General features: G+C 42.7%; 2 protein-coding genes across 2 annotated transcripts; one reads left to right on the forward strand and one right to left on the reverse strand.

Moving 5' to 3' along the window:
* The first annotated feature begins 70 nt into the window (after positions 1-70).
* On the forward strand, positions 71-8,116 carry LOC131109892 (tectonic-3-like). The gene is made up of 14 exons (XM_058062361.2): positions 71-531; positions 680-794; positions 871-968; positions 1,042-1,151; positions 1,232-1,337; positions 3,069-3,181; positions 3,258-3,296; positions 3,402-3,476; positions 4,517-4,636; positions 4,723-4,821; positions 4,896-4,990; positions 5,974-6,121; positions 6,272-6,406; positions 6,475-8,116. The coding sequence occupies exons 1-14, from the start codon at positions 282-284 to the stop codon at positions 6,568-6,570; spliced, it is 1,599 nt and encodes a 532-aa protein (XP_057918344.2). The 5' UTR covers positions 71-281; the 3' UTR covers positions 6,571-8,116.
* mto1 (mitochondrial tRNA translation optimization 1) lies at positions 5,409-11,600 on the reverse strand. The gene is made up of 13 exons (XM_058062359.2): positions 11,457-11,600; positions 10,868-11,070; positions 10,594-10,793; positions 10,363-10,480; positions 9,999-10,294; positions 9,809-9,921; positions 8,861-9,051; positions 8,658-8,788; positions 8,390-8,594; positions 8,144-8,315; positions 7,955-8,064; positions 7,455-7,612; positions 5,409-7,380 (listed from the first exon to the last, which is right to left on the reverse strand). Exons 2-13 carry the CDS (start codon positions 11,055-11,057, stop codon positions 7,273-7,275), a joined length of 1,992 nt encoding a protein of 663 aa, XP_057918342.2. The 5' UTR covers positions 11,058-11,070; positions 11,457-11,600; the 3' UTR covers positions 5,409-7,272.
* Positions 11,601-11,624: the final 24 nt, after the last annotated feature.

Raw genomic sequence — 11,624 nt, forward strand, 5'->3', positions numbered from 1 at the left:
CAATAGTTACTCTTGTACAGTTTATTTTTCTACCGGAAGCGACTGCTTCAACTTCCTTAGCAACATGAAATCTTAGCAACCGCTCGTATGTAGCATGTTTAGCTAGCATCCGAGAACTACGCAAGTGTTTTTGATATTTATAAGTTGCCTTTCTTTATTGCGGCGTTGCATTGTAGTGACTACTTTGAGGAAAGTCAACTTTAGTGTCCATGAATATTAAATAGCAACTTAAATAGCAAGTTAGGATTATGTTGTAGTTCACGCGATGTTTAAGTGACGACATGCTTCACCGCCAGTGTTGCTGTTTACCTTTTATTTTTTGTTTCTTGTTTGGGATATTGGCGCAAACAGACACAGAATTTGGGACTACACCAAACACTGCCTCCACCGTAACAAATGGGGAAACTGTCAGCTCAGCGACCCGCTCTTTTGAGGTCACGGATGGAATGGACTCCACCGGAACCACCGAGGGACCCCTTCCCCAAGATCCCACTACAGCACTTAGTGTTACCCCTGCGGTAACCACTGATGGTAATTTTTATCTTCAAAACCTGCAGATTTATTGCATATTTATATATAAACTGCTTTCGCAGGCTATCTTGAGCTAGGTCCTGAGAATGTTATAACACCCAAGAGCAAATCTGATCCTGATTAAATCTATTTTTTTTGTACTATGCAGTTTGCGTTTGTGATTTGACTCCTAATTTCTGTGACATCGGATGCTGTTGTGACACAGTCGACTGCGGCGTTGATAACCTGACTAGTGTCTTCACTGGATGTCCACAAAAAGCCATGTAAAGTCAACTGCACATGTCCTCTCAAATGCATATTTTGTCCTTCAAATGATTATAATAAATTTGTGTTTTGCAGATCAGGAGACTGCATTGAGAAATGGATGATGTTCCACGCCAATGTGGATCCCTCATTTGTCACCGTGACTGACTCTTTATTTTGTTTTCATTCTGGAGGTGAATGCGTTCAACCAAAATAAGAAGTTACATGAAAAAGGAGACAACTAATATTCGTGTTTTTTCCCATAAGACGACAAAGTTAAGGTCCTTGCTCCAGATCATCTTCCAGTTTTAGCGGACTCGTATCACTTCTCACCACCAAAACCAACAAGCGTCGGCCACAGTCAACTTTTTTATCGGGTAACAGAGATAGATGTTTTTATGTTTGACATTTATTCATTTAAATTTTCTTTAAGTTGTCAAATTAAATTTTTTCATAGGCTGATGATGTCATTCAGACCTACTTCTCTGATTCATCTGTGCAAGGTCTCCTTCGGCAACCATCTCCGGGAGTGACCTCATTGTGTCTCAATCGCAACCCTGCACGTAAGCTGACACAACAGGAAATAAATACCCAAATATCAAGTCATCAATAGCTTCCTCCCTTCAGAGTTTCTTGTATGAAGAGGAACGTGATATAGAGTCAGGGATCATGGAAATAACATTCATTCATTTTCTACCGCTTATCCTCACGAGGGTTGTGGTGGGTGCTGGAGGAGCCTATCCCAGCTGTCTTCGGGCGAGAGGCGGGGTACAACCTGGACTGGTGGCCAGCCAATCACAGTGCACATATAGACAAACAACCATTCACACTCACATTCATACCTATGGACAATTTGGAGTCGCCAATTAACCTAGCATGTTTTTGGAATGTGGGAGGAAACCAGAGTACCCGGAGAAATCCCACGCATGCACGGGGAGAACATGCAAACTCCACACAGAGATGGCCGAGGGTGGAAATAACAATAATAAAATAAATATTAATTGAGTCATTAAAGCAGTTAAATGGGGTGCACTACTGAGCTGCAACCAGCAGAGGCACTGTTGAGTCAGTTGAAGGAAATTGAAGGACTAGCACAGGGGTCTCAAACTCAATTTACCTGGGAGCCACTGGAGCTAGGGTCTGGGCAAGGCTGGGCCGCATCAGGTTTTCAAAAAAAAAATGAATAAATAACGCATTTATTAAAAACAGAAAAATATACAAACTTTTTCAGTGCTTTGGTTCCGATTTTCTACAATAAAAGCTCTGATAAAACATTCCACTGTTCTCAAATATCTTAATTTTTATTTTTCTGCACAAAATAAGATGAAAAATAAATAAACAAATCAAGAATAAAGAAAATCAATCAATCAGTAATAAATAAATATAATAATAATAATAAAATGGCAAATAATAAAAACTTAAGAAACCACATATAGTTGGTGGGTAGACAAATTATTTTTTTCAGATTAAAATGAACAAAGCATTATTAGAGCCCTGTAGACATGACAAAACACGACTATAGTCACATTTATACTCTTTTTATTTACAACATATTGCGCAACTGCAGGGTCTTGAGACACATGCTAACTCGCAAACTAGAGAGCAAGCGACCTAAACGGTAGCCTTCAAGTTATTTCCTTTAAACTTAAATAGCCAAAAACTTACCACTTCCACATGGATAGGGAGGATAACTATTAACAGTTATTTAACCTTTAACATGAACATTAATCAAACGTAATAATTTTTTCTGGGTACATGATACCATACAGAATCCATATCAAACTTGCACGGGCCGCACTAACATTAAACTTTCATATCAAGGCGGGGGCCTCAAACTAGTGTCCTGCGGGGCCACATTTGGTCCGCGGGCTGCGTGTTTGAGACCCCTGGACTAGCACCTGCACAGACTCACCTAATCTAAGTTATACTTGGAAAGAATAACAATGTATTAATTGATGGGCGGCTGCACGTCGGATGAGCTAGAAGACCTCAGTTCAATTCCACCATCAGCAATCTCTGTGGAGTTTGCATGTTCTCCCCGTGCATGCGTGGGTTTTCTCCGGGTACTCCGGTTTCCTCCCACATTCCAAAAACATGCTAGGTTAATTGGCGACTCCAAATTGTCCATAGGTATGAATGTGAGTGTGAATGGTTGTTTGTCTATATGTGCCCTGTGATTGGCTGGCGACCAGTCCGGGGTGTACCCCACCTCCCACAAAAGACAGCTGGGATAGGCTCCAGCACATTGCTTACTGTTTTATCTTAACCACTGGAGATGATCTCTGCTTTTGCAGGTTTCCTCAGGTCACAGTCTCTGTCTTGTACTCGCATGGTAACCCGTCAGTCCTGCAGCAAAGACCCAAATCTTAACGCTCTCTCCTATTTCTCCAATCTGAAACTGAGTAAAGTAAGCAAGTCTGGCCAAGTTTGAAGAAGAAAAAATAAGCATCCATGTCCTATTAAATGAAATGTTGCTTTTACAGATTCCACAACCTGCAAAGGAACAACAGTTGGAATTGCTGGTAAGAATCAGCTGCAATCTTTTATTTTACATCTTTTTCTGAATGTTTGTATAAAAGAAGATATCGATACAAATGACAAGGAGTTACTGGTGTTTTTTATTTCAGATTCCAGTCTTACCACTTTCTGCATGGAATGCACCAAGTGAGCAAAAGGACACTTGTGTTGATGTGGCAAAGAAGGTGAGAAGACACCCCCCCCCATATTGTTATTTTGCACCAACAACTTAAAGGGGGACCTGAGTTCAATCCCACCCTCGGCCATCTCTGTGTTGAGTTTGCATGCGTGGGTTTTCTCCGGGTACTCCGGTTTCCTCCCACATTCCAAAAACTTGCTAGGTTAATTGGCGACTCCAAATTGTCCATAGGTATGAATGTGAGTGTGAATGGTTGTTTGTCTATATGTGCCCTGTGATTGGCTGGCCACCAGTCCAGGGTGTACCCCGCCTCTCGCCCGAAGACAGCTGGGATAGGCTCCAGCACCCCCTACGACCCTTGTGAGGATAAGCGGTAGAAAATGAATGAATGAATGAACTTAAAGGGGAGGACTTATTATGCTTTTGCCACATTTCTGACCTATAAAATGTTCTTAGGGTTTTCTATTCTCATGTTGAACGATGCCAAAGCGTCACATAATGAAGTTTTGGATGTGGCTCTGCACGCTATTTTTTTTTCCTAACACCGAGTCCTACTGATGTCATGGGCTGCAGTAAACGCGAGCCTATGTACTGGAAGTCCTCGGGAGCTCCTACAGGAGGGTTGGGAGTGGAGTAAATTAAACAAGACTGTTTGGGTCCGGGGCGGCACGGTGGTCGAGTGGTTAGCCCGCAGATCTCACAGCTAGGAGACCAGGGTTCAATTCCACCCTCAGCCATCTCTGTGTGGAGTTTGCATGTTCTCTGTTCTCCCCGTGCATGAGTGGGTTTCCTCCCACATTCCAAAAACATGCTAGGTTAATTAGCGACTCCAAATTGTCCATAGGTATGAATGTGAGTGTGAATGGTTGTTTGTCTATATGTGCCCTGTGATTGGCTGGCTGGCCACCAGTCCAGGGTGTACCCCGCCTCTCGCCCAAAGACAGCTGGGATAGGCTCCAGCATCCCCGTGACCCTCGTGAGGAAAAGCGGTAGAGAATTAATGAATGTTTGGGTCCGAAGAGCTGACGCCTTCTGTGAAAATTGGCTAAATATTAATTTCTCCCATCTGCCTTGATTCTCTTTCAGGTGGAGTTCATCATAACATACACAGACAGAGGAGAATTGCATAACGCGACAGTGAATGTAGTTTTAGCTCCTGTTAAAATCGACCAGTTATTGCAACAGGTTCACTCAATACAATTCAAGGTAGTCACAACCACGTTTCACCACAAAGCATTCTAATTATTCTAATCCTAATTCTTTGTATTGTGTTATTCTTTCTTTGTATTCAGCCTGTGACACCCAGAAAGTCTCCACAACAACCGATCCCCTTAGTTGGACTACGTGTGGGAGCCGGGGTCTTCGGTCGCTTTGATGGAGCAGTGGAACCCGTATCCTTGTCAGATTCCTTCAGCTGAGGTTACGGTTTGTAATTTTGCGTCTCAGCTCCTTGACAGTTTAACAGGTGACCATCATGGGGACGTCTCAAGATGACGTGTGTTCCGCCACACGGGAAACTATCCTCTTTGCACAGAACACCATCAAAGGCTGCACATTTAGGTGAGAGGAAGTCAATCACTTGTAACTAATCAACAGTAATGGTAATGGTTTAATTTCATTTGAACATGCATCAGATTACAATTGAATGCATCACATAATCAGTTCACAGTTCCACATGTCCAAAAGGAGTAGGAGGAAGCAAAGCTTATTAAATCCTACCCCTCCATCTGGTACTTTTACAATCAGTAACTGTTACATTTGTTCACTTCCTGCTTTCCTAATATAATTTTATTTATTTATTTTTAATTTTTATTTTTATGGGTACCATAGTAAGTGTCAATATAGTGATATATACTATATATAGCACATCATGACTGGTTCAAGACTCTTCATCCTTGTATTTAGCAAACATCAACTGCTTGTATTGTTTCTTGAATTGGCTCATCGTTGTGCATTGTTTGAGGGTCTTACTCAATCCATTCCATAGTTTGATTCCACATACTGAAATGCTATGGCTTTTTAACGTAGTCCTAGCATAGAAGTGTTTCAAATGTACTTCTTCCCTGAGATCATATTTCTCCTCTCTTGTAGAGAAGTATTGGATGACATTTTTAGCTAATTGGTTATTTTTAGCCTTATGCATTATTTTAGCTGTTTGAAGATGAACTATATCAGCAAGTTGAAGTATTTGTCATTTTAGAAATAAGGAGTTAGTATGTTCTCTGTAGGCGCATTATGAATTATCCTTACTGGCCTTTTTTGCAGTACATTTAGCGAGTGAAGATTGCTTTTATAGTTATTAGCCCATATTTCCACACAATAAGTAAGATATGGTAGAACCAGAGAGCAATAAAGAGTGTGGAGTGATTTCTGATTGAGAACAAATTTTGCTTTGTTCAATATTGAAATATTTCTGGCCACCTTATGTTGTATATTTGTAATATGAGGTTTCCAACTCATATTTTTATCTATTGTGATCCCCAGAAATTTATTTTCCTTCACCCTTTCAATGTCTACTAATTTTTTTTTTCTGTTATTTTAAGTTCTTCTGCCACAGACTGCTCGGAGATGCGTCACCAGATTTACCAAATCTTGCGAGGAACTGCCATTCCTGATGTAATGGCCATGAATTCAGGCTCCGAGCCCGACTGGACAAGAGTTCTCAAGCAGGAGTGCCCCATCAACTTGGAGGTACTTATCATGAGTCAAATGTGCCCAAGCGGAGAATCGAACCCAGGTCTTCCTGATTGTGTGGCCTACATGCTAACCACTTTTATCCATAAAGTGTGACTTTTGGGAATCTTTGAGGGTCCTAAATTAAGAGCTTTTTCCCCCACATAGGAAACATGTGACTCAGGCTGCGTTCTTCCATACCTCCTCTCTGTGCAAGTGTTGTGGGCTCGCATGGGCCTCCTGCACCTTCCACAAAGTTACATTCTGGGAGCTAAATACATTTTCCAGTGTCGCAAGTTCAAGGTAGGTTGAAAAGTTCCGCATTTCTTTATCTTTAAAATGTTTAAGTCACCTCTTCTTGTCTCTTTCAGTGTCCTCTCATGTCACCTATCACTCTAACCACTGAGGTGGCGTTTGCGGATATGACGGTTTACCCCAAACCCTTCCAGGGCTTTGGATCAACTTGACGGCAATGTTCTTCATTTGGACGGACTTTCATGAAGGTCACGGTCAGGTTAGATTTAGAGCCCGACTGATGGTGGATTTTTGGGGATGCAGATATTGGGGGCAGAAAAGTTTGTAGTGTTCTTTGCCTTGCACATGTGGCATCTAACATAAGGCCTCCACACCTTACTCTTGAAATGAATTACATTTACTGCATTTAGGTAATTAGCCTATTGCATTCATGTGAGGTTTGTGTTCAAAGATCTTACAAATATGAATTACTCAGATTTACAAGCTATTGAAAAGTTCTCAAAAACAGCTCAAAAACTGTCTAGAAAAAAACCCCACATCAGATTTATTTGTCTGGTATTGAAATATGTAGGGCTGCACGGTGGTCTAGTGGTTAGCACGCAGCCCTCACAGCTAGGAGACCAGGGGTCAATTCCATCCTCGGTTAATTGGCGACTCCAAATTGTCCATAGGTATGAAAGTGAGTGTGAATGGTTGTTTGTCTATATGTGCCCTGTGATTGGCTGGCCACCAGTCCAGGGTGTACCCCGCCTCTCGCCTGAAGACAGCTGGGATAGGCTCCAGCACCCCCCACGACCCTCGTGAGGAAAAAGCGGTAGAAAATGAATGGATGAATTAATGAAATATGTAAATTTATTTGTGTACATTTTTAGTAAATGAATCTCAGGTGATTTTCTCCACTCCTTTTGGTCGGTTTAGCTCCTCTGCATACTTTTCTGCTTCCTCTCAGAGTGTCGAACATAGTTGAAGAGGTGGACAATTGCAGCCGGAGTCATTCCTTGCAAACGTGTAGCAGCACCCAACTGGGAATCACAGTGAGCTCTTTTTAATGTATGATACAAAATAAAACATGTAATTTAATTTAGTGTGGACTCACTGTGCTGGGCCGAACTCTGTCCAAGATCTCTCGGACTTCCTGAGAGAGTGACACTGGCAGTGCAAAGTAGTCTAAGTCCTGTGGGAGAGACATGCTCTCTTCCTTTTGGATTCTCTCCATTTCCTTTTGCTGGAGGACACAGTGAGGCCTGTACACAGCTGGGGGACAGGGGACATTAGGAACATTAGGAGGTCCAGATCAAAAAAGTATTTGCCAGTATTGCTATTGTCTTGATTCATCATTATTATGGTATTTCCGCTGGTTACTTTCTTTATGCTTCTGATATGGCTAATGTGATTGTACAGATTAAGGGCTATAGTGTCACCTGTTACTCTGGCAAAATGTGGACATCATTGTTGGAGATAGATGTGAAGGTATTTACTATCTGCATCCTAACACCATTGCTCTCAATTGTGGTGTTACGTATTTAAGGCTGCAGCAGCAGGATGTTGTCATTGTCAAAAGCATTGCATAGCCAATGGATTATTCGGGCTTGTCACCTTCTATCTTCAGCCTTTGTGCAAATTCCCTGTATGCTGAAAGGCATTCTGGGAAGGCGGCTGCCAACATTTCAAAGGACACATCGTTGTACTGTAACAGCTCCAAGCCACTGAAGGAGAAACCATATAGTTGAGGATTTAAAACTTAAACAGTGCTTTTATGAAGTTTTTAGCTTTTATGTAACTTGCGTCTGAATGCCGGTCTTTGTCTCGCTGATGTGCACGTGAGGCAGCTTGTGTCTCCAGTTTGTGGTGGATAGAGCGACATCCTGAAGAGCCGCTAGTGCTTCATTGAGACTGTCCCGCATTTGTACAGCCTCCTTGTAGCGCATGGACGACACGCATCCCACTTCTTCAAACCCTATAAATAAGAGACAGGAACACAAAGATGCATTCATGATTTTATAGCGAGAGGATCATAATAAAGATGTTTACCTTTCAGTGTTAGGCGGAGGTCTGCATTGTCTGGCCTCAGAGAAGTACGAAACTCAGCACGACTGGTGAACATCCGGTAAGGTTCCGTGACACCTCGCGTCACCAGGTCATCGATAAGAACTCCGATGTAGCTCTCAGTTCGAGACAGTGCCATTGTGGGCATGGAGAGTGCCACACGGGCGGCGTTGACCCCCGCCCACAAACCCTGCATAGACAGAAAGTCTTATTATTTGAAAACAAATGTGTCAAATTGTTAAACTTATCTTACCTGTGCTGCAGCCTCCTCATACCCGGTGGTCCCATTAATCTGCCCGGCTAGAAACAAACCTTGTGTGCTTTTCACCTGCAGCGCAGGGCTTAGCTGAGTCGGGCACACAAAGTCATACTGCACGCCATAACCTGCATGAATCCAACATCATAAAATCCCATCTCAAACTACACAACAATTTTAATCTCCTTGATAAGTCGTACCAGGTGTCTGGATTTCAGCTCTGTGCAAAGCTGGGATCTCTCTGATGAGGCGGAGTTGCATGTCAGGGGGCATAGTCATAGACAGACCTTGAGGGTATATGAGGTCAGAGGTCATGCCTTCAGGCTCTAGCCACACCTGATGTTTGCGGCCTGGAAATCGGAGTACTCGGGCCTCAATTGAGGGACAGTACCTGAAAAGATAAGGACATCTTATTATAGTAGCTGACAAAATAATTACACCCCTCAGATTTCAGCAATCATCAGTTTCATTTCTAGAGTTGGTCCCTTGAGAAGAATAAATAACTCATTCATTCATTTTCTACCGCTTTTCCTCATGAGGGTCGCGGGGGTGCTGGAGCCTATCCCAGCTGTCTTTGGGCGTGAGGCGGGGTACACTCTGGACTGGTTGCCAGCAAATCACAGGGCACATATAGACAAACAACCATTCACACTCACATTCATACCTATGGACAATTTGGAGTCGCCAATTAACCTAGCATGTTTTTGGAATGTGGGAGGAAACCGGAGTACCCGGAGAAAACCCGGCCAGAAATGGCCGAGGGTGGAATCGAACTCAGGTCTTCTAGCTGTGTGGCCTACACGCTAACCACTCAGTCCATAATACAGTCATTAAGTTTCAGAAATTCATAAATTAATTAATTGATCGCTGTCTTGTGGTTGACTATAGCCTATTATTAGTCAAATCAAATACTGCAATAAATTAAATACATTCATTCATTTTCTACCTCTTATCCTCACAAGGGTGCGGGGGTGCTGGAGCATGCACAGGGAGAACATGCAAACTCCACACAGAGATGGCCGAAGGTGGAGAATAAATAAGTGATATTTTAAAACAATGGTTGCTGAAATGTACTTGTACCTTTTCTGAGAAATTGCACCTTATTAGCAGAAATGTCAACAATTAACTTTATATATAATTGTGTGGACCTTGGGCCTTTGGTGTCTTGCTGTATGTGGCAGTTGAGATGAAGACTCTCCTTCACCACGTTGTCAACACCAGGATTGGTGAAGGTCAGGTAGCATGGCAGCTGCTCCTCTGGCTATTAAAAATTCAATAATACACAATATCTCGCTACATATACATTTGGATAATTAGCAGTTGCAGTATTCAACGTACTTTGCAGCGAGTGTGTCTATTCAGGAAGCTGAAGGGACTAGGTTGACTGTCAGGAGGTTTCAGCGTGGCCTCGTGGAAGTCAACAGAATCCTTTATAATTCTGGGAGGGGTTCCTGTCCTGAGTCGACCTATCTTCAGCCCCAGTCGTTCCCGCAGTGTATGGGACATGCCAGTGCTGGATGGGGCATCTCCTATGCGCCCTCCAGGGGATGTTGTCTGACCCATGAAGAGCGAGCCAGATAGGAAAGTACCAGTGGTAAGAACCACACAGCCGGCAGAGATTAGGAGGCCTCCACCTGTTAACATAATAATAAAAAAAAGTATTGTAAATGTAACAACTTTATTTGATACATTTGATGCCCACCTAAACGTATTCCTGTGATTTTGTGATGTCCGGCCTCTTCTGGGTTTGGTTCTGTGACAATAAGCTCCTCCACAGATCCTTCCAGAATATTCAGTCTAGGAGTGGAGAGCAGCTCGGACTACAGGCAGAAAACATGATTACATAACAACATTGGTTCTGTTGCTGCTATGTTGTACTGTGTACCGAAAAAATGAGAAACAAAAATAATACTTTGTTAATACTTTTGTTTACCTGAATGAATTGGCGGTAGAGTTGGCGGTCTAGTTGAGCCCGTGGTCCCCACACAGCAGGGCCTTTCCTGCGATTCAAGATGGAGAAATGGATACCAGCCCAATCTCCCGCTCGACCGCAAACCCCGTCTAAGGCATCCACCTCCTTCACCAGGTGACCCTTGCCTACTCCGCCCAAGGATGGGTTGCATGACAAGGAACCTGGCAAAACGAGAGTGAGATCATTCACATTCATATGCAGTATTTATCTAGTTTCTCTTGGTTTCATCTCTCACCAATGGTGTTCATTTTCTGTGTAACCAGCAGCGTCTCAGCTCCCACCCTTGAGGCCGCCGCTGCTGCTTCAGTCCCTGCGTGACCCCCACCCACCACAATGACGTCATAGCGCTGTCTGGCAAGGTGACTGGCACGCCTGGAGACCTGGAGCAGGAAACTCTCCAAATGGGGAAGCTTCTTTGTCAACATGGATATCTCTGACCTGTGAGGGAAGACAATGTTAAGTAACTGACATTGTATGGACAGGTTATCGTTGTTCTCTCCTTTATAAAATACTTTTACGGTGTAACTACAGCTGGACTTGTAATGGCAGATACATCGCCATAATGTATTTTCTTAGTCGAAATAACCAGTAAATGCCAAATTAGTTTTGTTGTTGACAAAGATGCACTAAAATGCCAATTTTAAAATGTACAAAAAACACAAGCAGACATAGAGTGATTCTCAAATCTTTACATGGTGAGTAACTGATATATATAATAGAAATATCTAGCAAAATCCCAGTTACCGATACCCTTCCCCTCTCTACAGAACGTATTGTAAGATTACGGCCATCACAACATTAAAAGAATACATTGAAATACTTACAGTCCGGCAAAATACACAAAAACATATTTTAAAAAGCTAGCAAACACGGCATAACATTACGAAACCTAGTAGCTTCACACGGAACACTTCATAGAGGCGGCCATGTTGCTGAAAACCGTAATACCGCGACTAAAGACGCGAAGACAAATTTGCGCGTTTAATCTGACG

The sequence above is a fragment of the Doryrhamphus excisus genome, unplaced genomic scaffold (genome assembly GCF_037039965.1).
Source record: "Doryrhamphus excisus strain RoL-2023G ecotype Guam unplaced genomic scaffold, RoL_Dexc_Guam_v1.1 HiC_scaffold_24, whole genome shotgun sequence".
NCBI lineage: Eukaryota > Metazoa > Chordata > Actinopteri > Syngnathiformes > Syngnathidae > Doryrhamphus > Doryrhamphus excisus.

Excerpts from the sequence above, each read along its gene's own strand:
- LOC131109892 (XM_058062361.2), top strand. The coding sequence starts at position 282 with ATGCTTCACCGCCAGTGTTGCTGTTTACCTTTTATTTTTTGTTTCTTG. Across the intron at positions 3,477-4,516 it reads GTGTTGATGTGGCAAAGAAG|GTGGAGTTCATCATAACATA; the intron begins GTGAGAAGACAC and ends ATTCTCTTTCAG. Across the intron at positions 6,407-6,474 it reads TCCAGTGTCGCAAGTTCAAG|TGTCCTCTCATGTCACCTAT; the intron begins GTAGGTTGAAAA and ends TGTCTCTTTCAG.
- mto1 (XM_058062359.2), bottom strand. The coding sequence starts at position 11,057 with ATGTTGACAAAGAAGCTTCCCCATTTGGAGAGTTTCCTGCTCCAGGTC. Across the intron at positions 8,789-8,860 it reads AGCTGAAATCCAGACACCTG|GTTATGGCGTGCAGTATGAC; the intron begins GTACGACTTATC and ends GGATTCATGCAG. Across the intron at positions 7,613-7,954 it reads ACAAAGGCTGAAGATAGAAG|CTGTGTACAGGCCTCACTGT; the intron begins GTGACAAGCCCG and ends CCTGTCCCCCAG.